Genomic DNA, 23,409 nt, shown 5'->3' with positions numbered 1-23,409 from the left:
TTGCATGTACATACACAGCCACTCAAAGTATATACTGCTTTTGCACACTCACTCACACACACACACACACACAGATGCACACAGAGAAGCCGGCATTTCAAGGCAGTCGCTCCTCTGTGAGGCAAGAAGCAGCGTGACAGACCCCAGCGTGCAGAATAAAGACCTATCATCCGCTGTCATTCTCTCCTTACAGACCAGGGGATTTTGCATGGGGCTTGCTGAACCTGGTTTGAGGTTGTTATTTATATATTTCATCTGTTATCAAGGGCTTGGAAAGCATAACGTGCCTTTGGTGAGGAGGAGTACAATGCACTACAATCCCCTCAGTGATGGATTTCACTGCTCAGATCCTGTACCGCTTTGATTTATGATATAATATAGAGTGATACGCTGCTTATGCTACACAATAGTGCCATACCCCATACTGATGTAATTCTAGCTCGCCGTCGCCCCTTAGCCGATCACAGCCTGCTGTGCTTGAAAAGGGGAGAACTCTCAGATGCACTTCAAGGGCAATCTGATTGAATTAACCAGCCATTAGATGTATGAGATGAGCTGTAATTGCAGGGGTATTTATCTATTCAGATGAATGAGTTTTGACCACAAGGTCATGATACTGATGTGCTGTCCTCAGGACAACTTGACTGACTGTGTACCTGTTTGCGTCTCGATCTGCCATATTTTTTGCCATATTTGAGCCCAGACACCTCACATCACAAATTTAGCTCCTTATGGCGTTGTCTATGACGGTGTTTTATTATTTTTTTTTTTTACAGACCTCCTTAGCAGTGCTCTCCCGCTTGTCGCAGCCCTCATTAATGACTGGGAGAATAGGAATTAGAAGCAACAAATGAGCCGCAGTGTGTTCATGTCAGTCAGGTGCATTGGGAGCAGATGCTAGGAGCATTTACACCACCACGTCAACATGCTCTCTGCTTAATTCGCTCTGTGTTTTGCTCTGTCTTTGTCCTGCGGTCTCTATCTTTGAAACCCTGCCTTTGTGTCGGTGTCTCTTACTCCCATTTGCATAGATGTAATTAAAAAAAAGTAAATCTGACCTATACCCTCTTTCTTTCCATTTCCTGCAGGCCTGCCCCCGTTGTTCCCTCTGAGAGGAAGAGGAAGTGATGTCACGCCACCACCACCGCTTTGAGAGGGACTACCGGGGACCCTGGGAGCGGAGAGACATCCGTCCTTCTGGCCTACACAATGGAGGAGCCAATCATAGCTGTGCCTCTGCCGTTGTCAATGGCAACAACCGTCCGGGGCTCCTTCCCCTCCCAGTCATCCCCTCCCTCCTCCCCACCCCAGTTACAGTTGCCGTGACAACATCAAGCAGCGACATAGCGGTCAAGCGAGGAATTACGGCAGCAGGATCAGTGGCTTCGGCGTCGGCCAAGGTAAGGGCCTCATCCAAGTGGATGCAGAAACACGTGCCTCCCTGTCACTTGTCTTGGAAATCCGTCACTGTTCCATCTGTCAAGTTTCTCTCTAGTCTTTGTCTCTGCCTGTGTCAACTTTTTAATCTTTGAAGACTCCCGAATTGGACACAATCTCCATCTTTCTCCATGCTTTTTAGGCTTTCCGGTTTCCTTCTTTCTCTCTGTCTTCCAGTTCTCCTCTTGCACTTTCTCCAAATGTTTCTACACTCTCCAACTCACTGGCTTGCCTGCCTTCATGGTTCAACTGTCTCAGCTCTTCAAGCCCCTCCGCTCTCTCCCTCTCTCTCTCTGCTGCCTCCTGCACTCTGCACCCTTATCCCTCACTCCAGTTCTGCTGCTCTCTCTGCACTTTCTGTCCAATGCGCCATTCTTGCCAAACCATTTTCCTTCCATCTTCATTTGCTCTTTCTGCCAAATGGCGGGCTTGTCCCCCTTGGTAATTTTCTTCTTTCATTATGTAAATGACCCCTGACAGTGGCCCAAATGGGTGCTGCTGTCAGAAGTGATGTTTTGAGGTGGTGCTTTTCTCAACAAGCAAAAAAACAAAAACAAATCATTATATAAGTCCAGAGTTAATATCATACATTTAATTAAAGAAGCATATTTGCCTTACGGCTGCACATTCCTCCCCTTCAAACCTCTTCTTTTATAAATGTAGATAGAGCTTAGGTATAAATGATCTCCAGGCCTTATAATGACCTTGATATTTGATCCAAAATGGGTCATAAAATGGCTTTAAATGAGGCCTCAAGTGACATTAATAGCAATATCTGAATGTCACTTGTGTGTGTATATGTATATTCCTAATTTGACTATATATTATATTTGTATCTGTGTGTAGACCTCGTACAGAAAACTGCAGCTTGGAAGTGTTGCATAGCCAAGAGCCGTACAGTTTGTGTTCTCCACCCCTTCGTCCGGGGATTTGGTAGCTAGCTGGCTGTCAGCAGTGTGTGAAAAAAGAGGCCTTTACCAAAAAAAAAGAATTAGACATTTCAGCCTCTCCCCTGCCTCTGCCTCCATGGGTACCATTCATCTTTTCTTAACACTCCTCCACACTATCAGATCATTTGCTTTAATTTGAACTTCAGCAGATCCATCTCGCCTTTTTTTTTTTTTTCTCTCCGGCTTCTTGGGCTCTTGCTCTCGGTGGGCCTGCACTCTAAGAGCAGAGGTAAACAATGCTCTGGTAATTTAGCCCGTAAGTGCACATCATTAGATACCCTGCTGAATGCACTGGCCACAGACAGAGTAAATCTGCTCTGGCACCGCGTCAGCCACTCCTTTTGTGCAGCTGAATAATTACATACATACCAACAAAGTCTCACCAACTTGCTCCGTGGCCATTGTCGTCATTCAATGGTTGTCAGAGCAATTGGGTCCATTGCCTTGCACGTGAATGCATGATTGGTTAAAGGTACAGCATATGTGGGATTGAGTGTGCGTGTATGCAGCAGATATAATGCAGATCCTTCCCTAGATGCCACTCTGTCAGCTTTATTCAGGGATTTACCTTACTTACCTCTTTGTCTCGGCATTGACAGTCCTCTGTAAGGCAGATCAGCAACGTTTAAAAAGGGAAGTACCAAAAGTACCCAGAATGTGGGCTCTAGTAAAGATACAGGAGCATCAAGAACTGGCTGGTACCATAGGAACCTGCCTTTACACGTTCCTCCGTGAGCTCTGTTGTCCTCACTTGCCTTTTTCTCTTTCTGTCATCTTCGATCAAAGCTGTAGGGGGTCACAAAGAGTCTGATGGACGGATGCAGCTCCCTCTCCGTGGTCTCTGTGTCTCTGCTCTGTCTATGGCTACACTAAAAAGCTGACAGGCTGTTATTGATTTCCACTGTTTGGAGACTCTCTCTTTATAAACACAGCGGCCCAAGTGTGGACACAGTCCAATAGCTAGACATGTACAGGAGTGTGTGCATGTTTGAAAGTGCACAGATAACTGCATGGAGTAAAACCAGAATTTCCTTAAATGTAAAATGGGACACAGAACAAGTGTACTGTTTGTTGTACTCTTTTATAACCTTTCTTCAAGTGGTTTGCTTCAGCTGTATGATCAAGTAAAGATTTATATGGTTAGCATGATTGTGTGTGTGTGTGTGCAAGCGCATGCACATGTTCAGGTGCATAGGTGTGCACATGTGTGGGTGTTTGTAGGACAATTGCTGAGGGTTGAAAAGTACCATCTGGTCTCATTGTCCATCCTGATGTAAAGCCAACCACATGGAACAGTGAACTATAGTCAATTTAGAGCTACACTTTGTTATACTCTGTTGGGAATATCAATTAATTTTTATGTATTTTTGTGCCGGTGTCACGGATGTATAGTCACTGCACACACTAAATCCATGTTAATAAGAACCACAAATATATCTGTCTCCTGCTGATAAACAGGACTTGCATATGTCAGCAGAAAGTCCAGTTTCACTTTGTATGCCATTCTATATCTTCTTAGTGATACTGTGATCCATAGCACCATTTCCTTAGAATAACAATTCCACTCAATTCACAAGGCTATAATTAAACTGACTTCTTTCAAATGAAGTGCTAGCTTATGTTGTAGCTTATTGGATTTGAAAAATCCAATAGCATGGTAGCATTCGAGCAAGCTAATGTTAAGTTACCAAGACAGGTCTACAGTGAATAAGCCAGCATTTCAACATGATGTGATTGATTTGACTGTTTTTGTAACCATCCTACTGGTATGGCTATTTATGTTGAGTATAGAGACACACAGACATGAAGACAGAGACTTGGAAATGAGTTTTTTTTAGGTTGTTGGCTAGAATGATTCTTTGACCACCTATGTCCACTGTTTTCACCCAGTTTAGTGACATGATGCTACCTTTATAACATACCTTCAAGCTGTGTCAATGAATATCATGTCACACATGAATAACATGTGACACCAATATCACAAACATTTTCTTTTGCCGGAATCTTAAAAAAGAGTGTACTGTTACGGGGATAACTTGGGATTGCAGTAATGGACTCGAGCAATGATCCACAAAAGGTTTGTGCTTTTTAAACACTTCGTGGGAAAGGTTTTGTGAAAAATCTTTGCTGGGCTAAATGTTTGCACATTATGTTACAGCCTGTTATTCAGTGTTTAGACGGATTATAGAGGGTTTAAGAATGGACCAGAGCTGGAGTTTTTATCTGATAAACTTAATATTCCTCAGAAAGTATCTTCCCATAGATAGCCCACTGAAACATGCACATTTGCCTGCGTGGTCTAATCCCTTAATATGATTTTTTTTTAATCCATCCTCTCCTCTCGTATTTAATAGCAGCACTGCTGGAATTTGTGTTACTTTTCCTGTCTTTATTGAACCCAAATGCCGGAGTCATATTTGAAAGAACAGAACATACAGGAGGGTATTGATCCAAGCAGAGCCGCACACTAATAACTGTTGTTATTATGGGGCTTTTGCTAGTAGGCTTATGTTGATTTTTTTACATCATTGGCAATTTGGTTCACTCTGTTTACATCTCATTCATTTCTCTGTTGAAATGTATGCTGATTGAATTTGGTTCGGTTTCAAGCCAGCATAATGATCTGTTCCTGTAGCCTGTAGCCATCTCATTAGTTTAATGTTGTTGGAAACAAACTCCAAGTAACTTAGTTTTCTGTTTATGTTATTGTGGTCAGGTAGCTGCAAGTACTATGGTGCAATAATTCAACATGAAAGATTTTCAGTGATTCTCTGAAGATTACCCTCTAGATTCTGTAGTGTTTTGACAGTATTGTTATATAAAAGCTGAAAAGTAAAAAGTTTGTGTAGTGCTGATCATAGAAAGTTAAGGGAGTGATAAACAGTGGTCTCAGGCACTTCAAAGTCTGTCATTAAGAGCTTTAATGTTGGGCATCAGGTGTCTTTTTGGCCTCTCATTCACAACATTCTTTGTAGTTGCTGTACATTTCTTTCATTTTGCAAAACACATAGTCTGACCATAACACTGCTTCCCGGAAAACAAAGTAGCACATAAGCCAGTGGCTTGATAAGCAGTGAAAATGAATACATTGGATATTTACCTTTTGTTCTATTTATTATAGGTCATCAACAAGGAGTGTTATTCCAGCTTCAGCTACAATACCTGCTGCTGTTTGATCTTCCACTGATAGGGATTGAATGCAATACCTGCTGTTGGCAGTCCATTAAAGCAGTTTTCCCCAGCACAGCCAAATGAAGCGTTCTGTTCTGCTGAGCACGTCTCTACAGAAACTGCATCCCATGACAGATCGTACCATGTGGCAGAGACTTCTTTTTTTACAATAAGTGGTTACTCCATTTCACAGGGCTCATGTTTAAAAGCTATTTAGCATGCATTTTGAATGCATTTTATATATGTTACGTTTTATTTTTTGAAAAGTTGATTTTAAGATATTTGTGAAAAGTTCTTTTAACTCAGATAAATGTAATAAAAAAAAAAAAAAAAACAATCTCCAAACATTGACAGCACCAGTCAATAGAACTTGTCTTGAAACAAAATCACACATTGTGTCTTTTTGGTCATTGATTTCAGCCAGGTCAGCCAGCCAATGGATTGAAGCAGACCGCATACTGTGGCCAACACAACATGGTATCCAGAGAACAGCAGGTGTCATGGCCTCACTCTGACACAATCAAAAAAAGAAAGAAAACACACAAAGAGCATGAGTCCTAAGTAATTTTTTATTTTTTTGCTGCAAACGCATGGAGGAATTTTTGGTATTTTCCTTACAGTGGCAGTGGCGAACAAATCACAAAGAAATCTATTGTCAGTTTTCAAAGATTCTACATTGTTGCGGCTTTTGGATTGACACTGCGATATGAGTGATCACCCCTGTAGTGCATTTGCAATGGTTTAGCTTGCAGTCTTTCATTTCTTTTATTTAGCATTATCTAGCTTTTTGCTGGGCCTTTTTAAATCTGCATCACTCTTGTGTCGGGGAGCCCTGGTAATGAACATACTGAAAGATTCTGAAATCACTGAATCTTTATTGAGGTTGAGGCTAAAGGGGAAAGACTTCTTTTGAAAACTGGGATAACCTTGTGACGAGTTGCTGTGAAATGTATTGAATATGAGATGATTAAAGTTTAAGAAGGCACACACTGGGGGAGCTGGATGAGGGAGACAGAGCGGAGACAGGGGGAAGCGAAGTGGGGTGGCAGGTGAGAGCTTTTGAATTAGCTTCAGATATGAGAGGAAACTACAATTGTTCTATCGAAAAGTGAAACTCTATCACCCAGGAAAGATGAAACTTAACATTTCCAAAGCAGCCAGACTCAGCATGGGGTATTAAAGAAAATCCTGATGCCTTATGACGAAGGCAAAGATCACTAAACACAGCTGAAAGAAAAATGATTGCTTCACAGCTTGGAATAATGTTATCTGGCCTTCCTTTTCTTACTTCACAATGATGGACATCCATTAATGATGCATCCAGTGTTTATATGATTCAGAATGTTTATGCTACAGAAATCTTAATGCTGAGGTATGACTGTCAAGGATAGAGGAAGTGTTGTTCTTTTATTCTTGACATTTTAACTTAAATTGAAATTCAAAATGTGCACTCAAAATTCTCCCTAAATACTAAGTAGCGCAGACTTTCTAAGGTTCCTTTATCTTTCTCTGAGGAGCAGAAAGGTAAACAGTCTTCACACTCTACTGTCTGGATTTGATTTATTGGCCTCCACTCTATGTGTTGTCATCCTATCGCAGATTTTCCTGCGTGACATTTGCGTTCACAGTAAAAATGTCACAAAATCCAGACAATTCCTCAGAAGTAGACCAAACTGATTGATGAGAATTACTTCATTTCACCACCGTAGCTTTCATTTATTATCCATACGCCATCGTGTAAAACCTGAAGGCTTTTTTTGTAGGTGAGTCAACTGTCTCTCTTTATCTGACTTCCAGCATTTGAGCAGTTATGCAATTTTAAATATGTAGAGCCAGAGGTCTGTTGCACATTTTGTTCTTTGTAAATGGTTAAGTGGTGAGTGTGTGTGTGTGTGTGTGTGTGTGTGTGTTGTGTGTGTGTGTGTGTGTGTGTGCGTGTTTGAGAGTGTTTTAGCGCCAAAAGTCCGCTTGTCTGGCACCGAGCTGAGACGAATCTGTCAACTCTCTCCGCCTTGTCCGTCCGGTCAAAATGTCAGTTTGGATAAAGACAGCCCTCAGTGCGTATGCAAAAAGCCACCCTCAAGTATTAGACATGCCACTATTAAAAATGCCCCTCCTTTTTCCTCCGTCTGATTGGATTTCTCCTGACAGGGAAAACAGGTTTTGAATTCCTGGCACAATGCAGTGTGCCTGCTGTTTCTAAGAATACATTCATAGTCTGTGATGCGTACACCTGATTTTAATTAGTATGACAGTTTATAAACCAAGTGTCATAATTTTCCTATGCCACCATTTTACTTTCCATTTTGAACGCATTAATTCTTTATATTCTTTTTTTTCCATGAGCACAAACATCATCATAATATTTGTGGACAAACAAGTCCGCTGTAACATGTCTACAACAGAGTCATTAAGAAACAGTGGACCTCAAGGGAGCAAAGCAGGAATTAAGCAGTGATTTTCCTTGAGACGATGTATGGAAACTTTTTAGTGTTAATGAGAAGCAGTGATTGTGTGCTTACCAGGGTCTGGATGTCTCGGCACCATGTGGGGAGAATTAAAGCTTTCCACTCGGAATCAGACCAGGCTATGCTGCAGTGATTGCTAATCAAGGACAGAGATACAGAGCCAGCCAGACAGACAGTTAGACAGACAGAAAGCCAAAGAAATTGAAAGACAGACAGACACCACAGTCATGAGGACTGCACACTGTCAAACTGTCAGAGGAAAGGCACCGTAAAAAGGGAACTGTCAGGCTAGGTTTTTTTTTTGTTATCGGCATTTGAAATCGGATGGATGGGAAAATGGGAGTCATGAATCTGATGACAGATTTATCAGAAATCTCACACCCTCATCACACAGTCAGGAGATCGTCATCTTTTATTGTCAACAGAAAATATTGACAGCGGTCGTCTTGATTTAAGAAAAAAAAATCCACATAAAAATGAAATGTTGGCAGATGTGGGACGATAACAATGCAGCAGGTCAAAGAAGAGGCGAAGGGAAGTGTTATCTTTGTCTTGTCAGTCTCACTGTGACAGGATATTCCACGAGTTTCATCCAACTCCCATCCTCTCATGGGTCCTGCTGCGTCTGTGTTTCTGTCTATAGGCCTAGGATCCCAGCTGACCCTTTGTACCAACAATGGAGCACTGCATTTATCCATCCAACCACCTGTCTTTCGTATCACAAGTCTGCAAACCGCTGCTGAAGTCCTCATTCTCTCCTCCTCTGCATTCGATGCGTCTGCTTCATTGGAGCTGGATTTTAATCCTCTTGGAGAGAATAAAACAGAGGCAGAGGTGTGTTATTGTTCTGAAAACCATTGATATTCTAAAATAGGAGACCTTTCGGGGTCCTGGCTTTGTGGTGAGTTTGTGCTAGTTACAGCAGGCTTTACAAAAGACTTCATGCACAGCTCTGGCAGGAGAAAAGAAGATGGTCCAGAAGGGGCTTGCTCTCGTCTTTTTCTGCTGTGTTTCGTGTGTGTGGGTGGGAATGGAAAGCAGCCTCCTCAACACACCGGCTGTCTTATGAGTCTGGCTCCAAACTGACGGCCTGATGGCTCGATCTAATAAGCAGTCATTGGATATCAGATTCAAATTTCTTTCTGCTCTGTGAAAGACGAGACGCAAGCCCCTTCTCTATTTATGTCACAATGACTATGCAATATGAGTGTGTGATATTGAAAGGGCTGAGGAGTGTGTTGTCATCCAATACTGTACATCTGCTCTCCCAGCAGTACATAGAGATCATTGTCTCTGACTGAGCAGAGACTGGCGCGTTGGACGTCACTACACAAACAAAGGTGTGTTTACAAAGTGCAGATTTGTCTCAGGGGCCTGCTCAGTCTGTCTGTCTGTCTGTCTGTCTGTCTTCTGTGCATGCTATTGCTTTGTCTCAGAAAGTTGGGAAATTAAGGGCTTATTCTGTTTTCTGCTGCAGCTCAACTGTTGGAAGTAACAGTCAGTAACAAAATCATAGAAATCCCTTCCCCATGCTACCACTGCTTTTATCTCCCTCTATCACACCTCCGTTACTGTTTATATCTAATTCTTCTGCCCATCTCTTCCTCTCCCGACCACCAACCCTTCAGCCTCTTCAAACAACTTCTTGTCTTTGTTGAGGCATAGATCCTCATTCCTGCGTCAGCGTTACCTCCCTCTGAGCGCGCTTGTGTGAAATTGGATTGCTGATCCGTTGGCGCTAAGTCGCAGAGATGTAATATGGGATAGCGGCAACCGCATGTTTTGATGCCGGAGACAGCTGTTACAGGACACCAACGGATCACAGATGATGCTTGACTTCTTGTCCTTGTCTCTTCAAGACTGGAAATGCTCTCAGCAAATCTCATGACAACATAAAGAACACCGCTGAACAACAAACAGAAACGTACAAGGCTGTGGTCAGACACATTGCACTCCACAGCATGTGGAAGGCTGTCAGATTTGCGCGATTCGCTGAAGTGTCATGGGGTCAATGTTGATCCCAGGGCAATTTGAAGTGGCTGTCGTCTTGAATTTCCCATTATCATTTGTCATCGCAGCCATCACTACATCTCACTCCTCCACTTCCTCATCAGGGGGTGAGAGGTTTGTGTCAAAGGGTGAAGTGATACTTCACACAAATTTACCTTTATGATTATTAGACACTTGCACTGGTGGATGTAAAAAGTTGGCAGTTTGTTCCAGGCTGTGAGCAGCTTTAGTTAAAGCCACTGGTCTTAAACTAGGGCAAGTTTCCGAAGTAAAAATGGTATGAATTGTTTGTGAGGTCATTATGTTGGTGCAAAATATGGCTCCTCAAAGCTTAAAAATTCCTCTGGAAGTTTGCTTTTCAGCCATGTATTTGACTGGATTCAGACTGTGACCACATCTGCTATTCTGTGACAAACTTTTTGTCAAACCCACATGTGTTTTAATAACTGTTTGATATTGAAAAGATTTCCACCAAGACATAGCCTAAAACAGGTTTTAAATAAGCCATTAAAACCAGTGTATCTGATTCAGAGGTCTACATGTGGAATCTTAATTTACAGAGAAGTGTAATGTAGAAACTAATGTTGGGAAACTGTTGAGACATACCTCGTCTATAAAAAGTATTTGCTGCACATTTTAGGCTATTTTTGTAAAGCCGTAGAAAGGAATTCAGTGCACCCAAAGAAGGAGACTCTGCGATCTCTGCTGCCATTCATCCATCTATGTAATTGAACACATCATCAAATGAGTGGATCAGGTTGCTAGCCCTTCAAAGGCCCACACTTAGTACCCATATTCCCCTTCAAGTGTTAAATGAACCCCCTGCTGAGCCTAGCTGATTGTATGTCATTTGGCTTTCCTCTAGTGGGGAAAAAAAAACTTGTCTGCCAGCATTGTTCCCCGTCCTCCATAGCCACCCCCCTCTCCCTTTGTCCGTCCTGTTCCACAATTGCAGAATAAAGAGCGGTGGCATTTAAAAAGGTCCACATGTGGAGGGGTTGACATTCAAAGTGCTGCCACCTTAAGGTTAACACCATACGAAAGGTGATGGTGAATGCAGGCTTTTAAAGCATCAGTCATGTCATGTGGAATATCAGATATCAGTGAGGAGGCAGATGGAGTAGTGTTTAAGACGCACAGGTAAACAATACATCTATCTTTAGCATGTCTGTCACATCTTTCAGCTTTGTCTCACATTTGTGGTATTAAGGTCCGGACGTGCTCTCAGCACCAGCTACATGCAGCGAAAGAAACTTTTTCCATGGTTGGCTGGTGTGCTGCCCAGGCTATATTTGTGCAAATGAACATCGCTACACAAAGAGGAGTTATGGACAATTGCCCTCGGATGCTGCCTGAGGCTGAATCTTGACTCCTGATAAAACTAAGATATTTATCCTTTATTCTTATATGAAAGGGGTGGGTAAGAGTGCTTGCACTTTCTTTGACTGTGAATAGACATTGACAGCCTTTGCTTTGAAAATTCTTTGCTTGACTTGGTTTGGTTTTCAGTTGGATGCACAAAAGAGACAATAAACAAGGCTTAAGAGAGGCTTCCTGTAAATACTTGGAAATAAAATCATTAGTCAATTGACTTTGTGCTCTTTTCCTCCCTGAGCTGATAGCTGGGAAGGACCTTGGCCATGTTTTGTTTGGTTTCAAAGTCTCCGTTGAAGAACACACCACTTGAAGTACGGAGTACGCTGAAAAGGAACTGTGCTCTTTACTGTGTGGCCCAAGGGCCAACCAAAGACGGCTGGCCAGTCCAACTACTGGATGAATTACCATAAAATTCAGTGGCATTCATGGTGCCCTAAATGGTGTATCCTGATTCACTTTTCATCTTGTTGCCACTGCAGAGGCACTGAAATTATGGATTTAACACCATAACTATCTATAGCAATGTCAAAGTTTAAGCATAGCACATTTCCATATATCTTTACACGAGGTAAAACCATACTAACATTTTAGGAATTGTTTGTATAAGGACATGATGTCACCCATCATAAGTAACAAACAAATCTTGTATGCTGTGTCAAAAAGATTTAGAAGGTTACATGGTGCTTGAAGTTGGGCTTTTGGAAATCTAACAAGGACCTCATTATGACGGACCCTTTTCTTAAACACCAGACAACTTTTCTTTTTATCTCTCTCTCTCATTAGTCTTCCATTTCTCTTTGTCCATTATTTGATTGTCGGCCCCTACTATTGTGGCCCAGTTGCTTAGGGCCTTCCGTGTGCACTGTGCTCAAGGGATCCACAGCCAGCCATTTTAATAATACACACATAAATAATAGATATATTTTAAATGCAAATTCTAATAGGGACTTTGGGGGAGACTCAATCATGCAGCATTTGTGGTTTGACCTTAACTCAGGCTAACAAATTACTGGGAGCTTGGTGTTTCTCATTAGGAGCTCCACGCATCATCACACTGCCCAAGTGCACCTCTGCCATAACCACAACCGCTGTATACACCATGTAAATGTTTTCCTTTCATCTTTGCTCAGATTACTAGTTTTTTTTGGAGGAGTTTTTACACAGTTGAAATGTTTAGTGACAAGAACAAAGCCTTACATGAAATGGCATCACCACACTCATCATTACAACAGTTGATTTGATCCACAGTTTATTAAAGAGACCACTTAAATGTAGCTGATATTAAAGTAAAATACAGAGGGCCAATGGCAAAGTTGCTGTTGATGTCGGTCTGTTTCTCAAAAATACATAATTTACTTTAAATCGCCCAGTGATTGGATATTTAGTAATACAGGTGCTTATTAGAATTAAACAGTGGTGGATGAAGTATTCTCGGTATCAAACAACATAAAAATATTCCATTATAAATTGTCAAATATCTGTATTCAATTACTTACTAAAAGTACAGAGGTATCATAAGCAAAATGTTATCAAAATAAAAGTACTTTTCTTGCAGAAAATGACCGCATTAAAATGATACATGGTGATACACACAACATTGCCAGTAATCAAAATAATTGTTAGTAGAGTGAGATGTGGTGCACACCCCAGACAGGTCACCAGCCAACCTGCATGTCTGGACTCATGCAGATACAAGTTCAAACCCAAGACCTGCTTGCTGTGAAGCAGCAGAGGTAGCAACTTAACCACTGTGCCACCGTTTATGGCAATATAAAACATTTTGAAAAACGGCTGCATATTTGGAAACGATTGAAATAATAAATCTGGCCTTAGTGAGGACATTTACTGCATCTTGAACACACATTTTGTAGACAGCAAAACATTCCACCAATCCAAGAAATGGAGGCAAGTTGAGCAAATATCCGAGAATCACTGTAGTTATGTTATAAAGACCGGTTCTATGAATTTTGTAATGAATTTACCTCAGACAACTCTTGACTGCTTTAGCATAAATTCTCCAATCCTATTTTGTGACAATTGCTCCACTGTACACTGAGTCCATTTCTTGCTGCTGAAATCAACAGCTGGCCAGCAGAGTTGCCTACAATTAGAAGTCCATCCTAATCCCTGACACATGTACTGGAACTCTCCGCTGACAGAAAATGCACAAAAATGCGAATTGTCAACAAAGGCCACACAGTTTGTATTCATCTATAATTCTGCTCTAATAACAGTACTACCAACTATATTGCAACCGTAATCAGATTAGATACTTCTGGGAAATAACAGTTGATAATGTTTGAAGAGGAGGATAATATCCCTGTTCAAATTAGTCTGCAAATTGGAATGGAATAAATTGTCTGTTGAACATAATATTTTACTGAGTCTCGAGGCAAAGCAATCCAAAAGTAATTGAAAGCAATTAGATTATGATTACTAAATTTGATTAATCTGGTGGATTACACTACTGTAACAGATCAGTACTATGTAACAGAAAACGTTTTCAAATAAACCTATATTTGGGTACCACACTGGTGACAGAATAGTGGATGCTCTGTGTAAATAATATTTCTCTACAATATGATGCTCTGTTCTTGAGAATAACAGCCACTTCTAAAATTTAGCATTAGTTTAATTTACATTTTTTTTGTGCTCATTTTTACTTTTAAACTCTCTTTGCAGTGACATCAGCTATAATGTTGTTTTCATCCAACTAGAAGTAAACTAATTTTACTATAATCAATCATTGTCAGTGTAACAGCTTTATTAAATCAAGTAATTACTTTATAATTGCTTGGTGCTGAAGTGGAGCGTTCTTTACATACTGGGATGATTATTTCTTAAATTACTATACAGGTGTGTGTGCAACTTTGTGTGTCCCAGGTCGCATCATCCCAGCATCAGTATAGGAGTACATGACACTTTGTGTTTTCTATGTCTTGTTTAAGATGTACTGATCTCTGTCAGTTTGGCATAGTGCTGTTGTCTCGGTTCCAGTGGACTTTGCGGTCTGATTCAGTGTCGTTCTCCACCAGCCGTGCCAGGAGGTAATATCTGTCATTGCCTGTCATTTAGAAAATGAGAAACAGAGGGAGAGAGAGTGTGTGTGTGTGTGTGTGCGTGTGTGTGTGTGTGTTGCGGTTTGACACAAATGAAAATGTAAGGTGTGATTGTTGTATCATTGCCTGCTCCCCCTTCCATTATAACATCCCCTGTTCATTTGATCCATTGCTGGTGCTATTACTGTGAGCTATAGCCTAAATGTCAGCCCAGTTTGAGCAATATTTCAATTTTGCTAAAAAAAAAAAAGACGATGTCTCTGTCCCACAACGTAGCCTTCCCTCTGTGTTGAGGTTGTCCTTGTTGTTGTTGGAAATTCTCCAGCAGCCATCTGACTTAAGAAGCTGATTTCAGGGGGACTGGTTGTGCAGTCCCACCACATCTTGAATGCCCTGTGATGAGGCGCTGTATGTCAGAACAGCGCATAGAGAGAATGCTTTCAAGGTCAGATCAAAATTGGAACCATTTCATCATGGGGCATTATGGGAAGTGCCATGCATCTGAGGGGGCAATAAATACTGTCAAACGCGAGCCAAGCGCAGTCGGCATACAGCGCTTGCAAGTGTTATTTTTAGGCCAGGATTTATTGTGGACTTGCTTCTTTTTGGAGCGCTGTTTAAATGTTAACAATTGCAGATCTATGACCAACCCCGTAGTGATGTCATCATTTGATCATCTTCTATTCCTGATGCCAGCATGAGTCTGCACACAAACTTAGTAGTGAAGTTCAGACCTACCACCAAACAAGTATGGGAAAACATCATTAACATAACATTTCATTTCAATAAAAGGGACTTATAACCGGATGTGTCTGTTTGTATGGTTCAAATGAACAATGTCAGCCAGGTGTGTTGTTCTGCTACTGCTGGAAAATGCAGATCACTAGCCAGCATCTTAAATGACTTTCATATGATGATAGTAGAGAATATTGAGTGCGTTCTACATTTGACAAGATCATGTCCTTCATTAATATAAAGTATCTTTAGATGATTAGAACTAGTCATGATTCAGTTTGGCTCACTTATTTGACAAGAAACGGATGTCAATATCTCTGCTTGAAGGGGCATTCCCCGTTTGACACAATCAAGGACTTGTATTGTTCACTCAATGAGCAAAATCCTAATTATATTTCAACAAGCAAATCGTGTCAGATACCACTTGAACAGAGAATATGGGCTTTAACCAAAAGCGCTACAAGCTCAGTGTATGTTGGGCTTTGCAGTAGAATGTCGACTCAGTTAGCCATGAAGAGTCTTTCCAAGTATTTCCTGATTATTTGTTGAAGGGCAGTCAGGACAAACCAGTTTGAGTTTTGTGAACCCACAGTGTAGATTATTGAAAATAATAATATAATGTCTTGTTACTCCAAATTTTGTTTGCGAACTTGGAAATAAAACGGTTTATACAGAGTATTGTGTGTTTCTATGTGTGTGTTTTTCCCTCAGTAGAATAAAAGCAGACTGAGGACAACGTGGGTGTGTCTTCATTCCCCGGCAGAATGATTACCTTGACGAGGTTAAAAATGAATAACTGCAGTTGAATAAACTGTCTGCGATTCACCGAATGACAACTGCTGATTTAGAAATAGAAAGGCAGAACAGCAAGGATCAGCAAGGTCACTGCTGCTTTGTGAATTTCTTTCCTTACAAGATTTCAGATTTTTTTTTATCTTTCAGTGCCACAACATTAGTAAAGAAGAAAATCATAATTGTCAGTCACACAAACAGAAAGAACAGAAATACTGCAGGCTGAATTGTCAGTGTCTCTAACCATATCAAATTTCAGATACAATCGATTTGTCCTGGTAAATTGCACTGAACTCCCACAAACGGAAACTGATTCACACACAAAGTTCAAAAGATTTAAGAAATTATCGATTTATAATCGATTTTAAGACATAGAATAACAACTATGTGTCAGTTGATGAAGGTAACTATGGGTTCAAATTGCTTTGGCACTGCTGCTACATAGTTATTAAGTACTAGTAAATAACTGAGTACTCAAGTATTGTACTTATAAATACAATTATTAGGGACTACAATGTGCATTGGGACATCGGCAAAGGGAAACCTTTCCCAATGTTTCCAAGGGAAACATACTTTTTACTTTTACTTTGGACCTTTTCTTGTGTTGTAGTATTTTAAATTGTGTTATACTTCTACTTAAACCTGCTGTAATTGATTCTTTTGGCCACTCAGGAGCAGCAGGAACAAGATGTTAACACAACATTAACATATCATCACCTATTAAGTTGATATGGCAAACTTGATTGCAACAGTTGCTTGTTTACACATCCAGCAGACATAGAGCAATATAATTGCTCATTTGGAGTTGTGTGTCTGGCCACCTGATGAAGTCACTCTCTTTTAGCTCTGTTTTTGGTCTTCACCAACACCTGAGGAAAATATCTAGCTCCTTATTTGAAAGGCTCCACTATGTTCTCCACTGAAAGCAGCCCAAATGCATGTCAAATCGCAATAAAGCAGAGAGGAGCTGCAGATTCGTCACTATGAGAAGCCCCCTTTTATATTGTCACATTGTTTTCACATTTTCATTTGATGCATTATAAAAAGATCTATCATTCCTGCACTCTATGCAATAATTTTACTTTTTGTCCTATTTTACTTTTGCAATTTAAAGTCCACTACGCCCATCTGATTACAAAAACCGTCAATGTTGAATGTCTGACAGCAATCACATTTTGGCAAAAGCCTTTATCAGGTCAAACGAGTTAAATATAAAAAAATACTCTTTTTTTCTTATTTAACTCTCTCTCTCTCACGGTCTTTAAGATGTAAGCTGACATTTTAAAATGGCTTGACTTAGTGATTCTGCCTCCTCTTGTTCTCTTCCTGGCATAATATTCCTTCTACCGTGTCCAGTATTCCTTATTTTATATTAACGTGCCCCTCAAAGATCTAGGTTGAGCTATCATCAAGTAAAAAGGCTATTTTTTCCTATTTCTGCTGAAGGCACCTACTTAAAATTTATTGTGGTCAAAGAAAAAGAAAACATTAATATTTATCAGGTGGAAACACAAGGAGAAGAAGAAATGTAATAGTTGTTCTAATTCCAATCCTTTAAATTTGTATTGAACAAGGTAAGGATGTGACCAGAAATCTCTTGGTGTGTGACCTGCATATTTTCCTGGTAAATGAGACATGTTAAATGATGTGCCAGAGGGAAAATGGGTCTTTTCAAGCAGCACACACTGTTCCGATCATCACAGATAACCAAGCTGGAAGGCCAGGGACCTAATTTAAGGGCTATTTACCATACGCCAGATTTTCAATGGAGCTGCACCCAGCTGCAGCAATGGGCAAAAAATGGAGAAAACCTGCAAGAGAAAAAGGATTTACACTTCGCATATGCCACAAACATGATGATTTTATATTTTCTACGGTGTACAAAGACGTTGGTAATTAATAATTCATCTATCTCATCTTGAGATCCTTTGCTGTGAATGTTTTGTGAGCTCCTCCTCGGTCTTGGTACTCTGCACGGAAAATGAGGCAATACGGGAAAAGAGGCCCCACTTTGATCAAAAACAAAGAGGTGGGATGTGATTAATTCCAGGGCACATCTTCTGGCTGTATCACCCTTGACTGATTCATCAGACTTTAGCAACAAAAGGAACACCGTTTTTAATCAGAGTCATAATCCTAGATCAGCACTAGCACAAGAACAAGCAGGATTTGTGTCTAAACCAAGTGATTGCTGTGTTTAGGCACCTCACAGTAGACGTGTATCAATACATGCTGGGCTCTCTCCCACCGTCTCTTTGTATTTGTCATCTATTTTTCTTATTATCTTAACATTACTTGTGCTTTACTTTGTGTTTTCTCCTTGTCCCTACTGTTCCTCATCTCCCCCGTCCCATTTGTTGTGACCCAAACCAAAGGGAATGTGTCTGAACCTAATGAAACCCTAACCATAGTGTTATCAGATCAGAAAACGGATGATGTTGTCCTGCCGATAGGGGGGTCGGATCAGAAACATGCTTAGGTGTTGTTCTGAAGAGCATTAATAAACTAGCATTTTGTCTTTTGAATTTTTTGGAGGATGCGTCGGCCCATTTGCCATTTTTTTTGGCAATGCAATGGCTAACCATTGTTACAGAGACTTCCCATTTAATTCACATTTACAGTAGAAATACTACACACCCAGTTAAAAGTCTGCTATGAGTGTGTTGCTTGGAATGGCTTACTGAACATAGAATATATGAGAGTGTAGAGGCTTTGCTTGCCATAGAACTGTTGGTAAGAGAGGACTTTTCTTTGTCTCCAACAAGTCATAATATCAACTTCAAGGAAATAACATAAAATGTCCAATTAAAGCATGTTAATTGCTGCATTATCAAGCTCTGCATACAACACTAACAGCATGTTGAAGTTGTTGTAGTAGTCGTTGGTGTTAAAGGTTATTTGGCAGTGATAGAGTATGTTAGGAACTGTCTAGAGCTGGTGACTTTTTGCCCCCCAAAATGCCTCACCCAGGCCCTTCCCTCCAGCCAGAATTATGGCGTACTTGACTTAGAAGAGACTGCGTACCAATGAGAAATGGTGGGCTCTTTCTTTTGTTTCTGCACTCAAATATACGGCCTCATTTCATCGGCTTAACGACCTCATTTAAATGAGTCTAATGACTCTCACTAATGTCCGGGCATGGCCATGAGATTGTGACTGTTCTCACAAGCAATGTCCTCTGTATGCACATTGTATATCTCCATTATGAGGCCTGGTCTCTATGGAAAACACAACCTATTTATTGTCTCCTCTCATTGCTTAAGATTAATATTAATGCAATACAATGGCTTCTCTATTATGCAGATTACAGGTTACGGTTTCTGGGGGATTTTAAAGCATAATTTATTTTACATTCTGGTTTAGTCAAATATATGTTTGTGATGGATATATTTTCCATGCGACTGTACGTGACAAGAATGTTGTGTTTAGTAAATGCGAGACTAAGTTGAATACATGCATTTCATCAATTGTTTTATGTGTGTCTGCTCCTTTTTGGTTCACTGCTTCTCAGGTGTATAGTTTTTGACGGCTGAATTGAGTGCTGGAAAGGTCACTGAAATGTTAATGCCAAAATATACTTTCAAGTCAGCTCTTCAAAATTCACAGAGAATACACTGCAAAAGGGAAATGTTAAGTCTCCACATTCAGACGTATTAGCACTATTAGCTTTCTCTGTGTCACCCCAATGTCACTGCTTGTGATGACTCCACTTTATGTCTCGCTCAATGTCAGTCTGATAGTTTCCATTAAAGATCAGAGTGTGAAACCAGCACTTGGCTTCTCTGTTATGGATCAATTTGAATAAAGGGCTACATTTGGCGTCAACACAGATCGATATGTGTACAGGCTTCCTGATGTGGTCATAACCACCAAAGCGGGCCCATTATGCGACGCGCTCTTGTCAAAGACTGATGTAAAAGCACATACAGTCAAATATGTGACAGAAAATCAGTGCTCTCTGATAGGGACTGAAACCTGACAGCTCAATAAGCTTTGGAGGGAAGATGGTCCCTCTTATTCCTCCTCGTCCTCCCCTTCCCACCATAACTATATCCCATTCCTACAAGGGACTTAACAGCTCAACCCGGCAGACTATTTCAGATTACAAGCTCCTGTCAACAAGTGCACAGGGAACCAGTGTGCAGGGTTGTGTAAGGGAAATAGGAATCTGTGTACAGCACAGGTGCTGCTGCTGACAACAGAGGTGTCTTTAAAGCCCGCCTCCAGTGGCATCATTACCTCATTCAGATACAGTAAAGGGACTCTGCACACTCCTGGTCAAGAACAGGGACCTTTAGATAAAATGCCCCAAAAACTTTACTCAAAAACTATGCTGCTGCAGCAAAGGAAAGGAACCCATATTTACAGATAATGCCGTTAATGGGAATTTTTTTTACTTTTCAAGTCACATTTGTTAAATTGCATGTTTTCTGGGCTGCTTGTTTTGAGCAAGAGCCAATGCAGATATCCAGAATTGTTGTATCCAAGGAGCATTTAAACTAGTGATGGTCTGTGTTTTTGCATTTTATTGATCAGTGGGTGTGTGTGGGGTGTCTTCTTACGTAAGTAAAATGACAGAGAAAGAAGACACCTAAGGTATTAAGCCCCACTTTTACACTCATTGGTATTCTAGTTTTATATTTGGCTGCAGGAACAGTTTTTAGTAACATGAGTCATCCATGTAAGTGATTAATCATCTAACCCATGAATATTAATGTTGTCTGTCTGTGTCCATGAAGTAGAAACACTTCACATCTCTCTCAACAAACAAGTAAATCGAATAACAAAATTATTTTTTCAAATACCAAAGGGACTAAAAAAGGCATTTCAAGAATGTTTTTTTTTTTCTTCTTGTTTTTGAAGTCCTAGTTTTTACAAAATTTATTTGTGCATGTACCTGCTACAAAGATCCAAAGCAAATCTTTGTACGCCTGCCCATTTTACTGGCACTGAGACTGCTGAAATAGATACTGAACTGTTATTCTTTCTAAGTTTTAAGGTAAAACTGGATGCCAACAAACTAGAGACATTTCTTCTTGACAAATTTACTCTTTGTTTGATTTCTCTACAATACTGTTGTTAGTCTGGAGTATATATTCAGTATACTGAGGAGAGCTGGACATCTTCAAAATACAAAATGTCTGTGAACTACAAAATTGACAAGCGATTTTCATGAATTTTACCTCTTTAAAATATATTCTTAGACGAGACATAACTTTTCCAGTGCTTATAGTGAAGCATTTAACAATACTGACTCTCTAAACTCAGAAATCAATTTATTCTAGCAATAAAACATGGGTCCTCTGTTATTCTTACAATATTGAATGATGGAATGGAGTTCATTATGAGTGGACAACCAGAGGCATAGTTTCCTCAAGAATGTCTATGCAGACTTGACTTTTGTAACTAGGTGTAGATTTGTTAGTTTGTTTGTTTTTTTACACCAAATTGTGTGCTGTTTTGGAACGAAACAAGCATGGAGACATCAACCAATCTTCAAAAAGATCCTAATTTTACTTGTCAATTGTAACTTTCGACACAGGATATGGACCTTGAAATTACTTTTGCCATCTGTATAGAATAGCATTAGCATTTGAAAAACCAACAACATTAGACCAAATCAAGTGAAGCTCATTCACAGGCAGTTGAAAGGCGACTCCAAACAGACAGAAAAGCCCTTGCTTAAAAAAATCCTCCCATAATTCAAGCGAAGGTCTGTTTATCCACCTGCCTCAGTGTAGTTCATGGCTATTTCTCAGTTTCTTTAGGAGTCTTGGGTCTCTAATGATCCCAGCATGTCTCTCCTGTGTATATCTTACCCCAAGCAGTGCGCTGCGTGGACTCCCCCCTGTGCTTGTAGAAGCACAGAGCTGCACTGACCACTTCATCTTGTGGGATAAACCAGTCTTTCAGTCTCCTCTTAAACCCTGGGGGAGCAGAGCTGGAGCTCCAAGACTGAAACCTCAAAGGTTTGAAAATTGCCACAAGTTACACATGTGGCTGCCTATGCACTGCTGTATGTGGGCTTGTCTTTTTGACTTATAAAAGCTCAGGCACAAGTCCATATCCCACCTCAAATCATGTTACTTCCATAAAATAGATCCGCATTTAGAATATGAAAACCTTTTTGTTTTCTTGTGAAGCTCTCGTATCGTGGACTATAGTACATTTTATTCCTTTTACCAGAAAATGCCCTGAAGTGAATAAAAGGCTGCAGTAATAACAGATAGTAAGAGGGTTGTAGGCACACTGGTAATTATATACCTTAGTGGAGCCATGAGGGGTTTTGATTTGACAGAGCAGTTATGCAGATTCTGCTGTACCTCACTTAATACTGCTATTTTTAGGAACCACAATGAAAGGTGATAGGCACTCTGTAGCCAACTGGAATATTCATTTCAGTGTCCAGAGTTCATCCGAGTGGAGCTGATGAATTTTGTCATCATGCTCTCATAATGTAGCAGCACTGCGTCATTAATTAAGCACATTTGCAGCAAATTCTGGCCATTGGCTGTGCCTGTATTTTCAGTTTAATTACTCACACTTGTATTCTGATTAGAGATTTTGCCTTCCAGGTACTGAGGTGATGTAACACTATAAAATGCTTCAGTAGGTGGATTTTAGCAGACTGAATCCTATAGATGTATAAGGGGACTGAAACAAAATACAGCCCTGCTTCCTTTAATACCATCTGGTTTGAAATAAGCAATTTCAGGGCTCACATTTGGCTCAGACTAGCATGAGTGTTGGCCAGAAACCTGATTGTTCTATACTTGTGGTCCCTATTGACCAAAGCCTGCTTCTTTATCTGCCAGATCGCTGTGTCCAGTGAAAGTCAATAGGAGGCTCCATGGGATCGTAGCATCCGTCTAACTGCCTGTCGGCTCTGTCACTTTTATAATCTGTCAATGCATGCATCACATAATGAGTGTCTGTCTGTTCTGCCAACATGCATCACACCTGCTCGACTCTAGTTTTTGATGATATTACTATTAATAGACTTTTTTCCCATCTTGTTAGTCTCTCATATACATCAAGTCAGACAGCAGTCCAATAAAGACAATCCTTAAAGATGATCTGCAAACATATAGTTGCCCTCATTGGACATGTGAACTCAAGTACAACAACTACTGAACTCTCAAGAGATCAATTAAACCTCTCAACACTGTGAAGTGATTTTCTCACAAGAATAACATCTCCTGCCCCCCCCTTCACATCCTTTTACCAGTTACTATTCAAGTGACACAAGTACCGAGGGGGTTGAGTAATGTACTTAGGTGTGAGGTTATGGTCATGCAAACGGCATATGGGAGAGGAGCAGTATTAACTGAGGTATGTAGCTTCTTCTTCCAAACTGAAAGTTGGTGAGCACAGCAACTAACTTGACTTTTACAGTAAAAAGTGAAAAGA

The 23,409-nt window shown here is 40.4% G+C and overlaps 1 protein-coding gene across 1 annotated transcript in view; it reads left to right on the top strand.

Moving 5' to 3' along the window:
* Positions 1 to 1,127: 1,127 nt before the first annotated feature.
* LOC139217865 (kelch-like protein 29) overlaps positions 1,128 to 23,409 on the top strand; it is a 123,991-nt gene continuing 101,709 nt past the window's right edge. The window contains exon 1 of the mRNA XM_070849346.1: positions 1,128 to 1,400. Within this exon, the coding sequence (XP_070705447.1) occupies positions 1,128 to 1,400 (273 nt within the window). The remainder of the gene's footprint in view (positions 1,401 to 23,409) is intronic.

The sequence above is a fragment of the Pempheris klunzingeri genome, chromosome 18, assembly GCF_042242105.1.
Source record: "Pempheris klunzingeri isolate RE-2024b chromosome 18, fPemKlu1.hap1, whole genome shotgun sequence".
Lineage (NCBI taxonomy): Eukaryota > Metazoa > Chordata > Actinopteri > Acropomatiformes > Pempheridae > Pempheris > Pempheris klunzingeri.
This window is presented reverse-complemented; position numbering and strand designations above follow the sequence as displayed.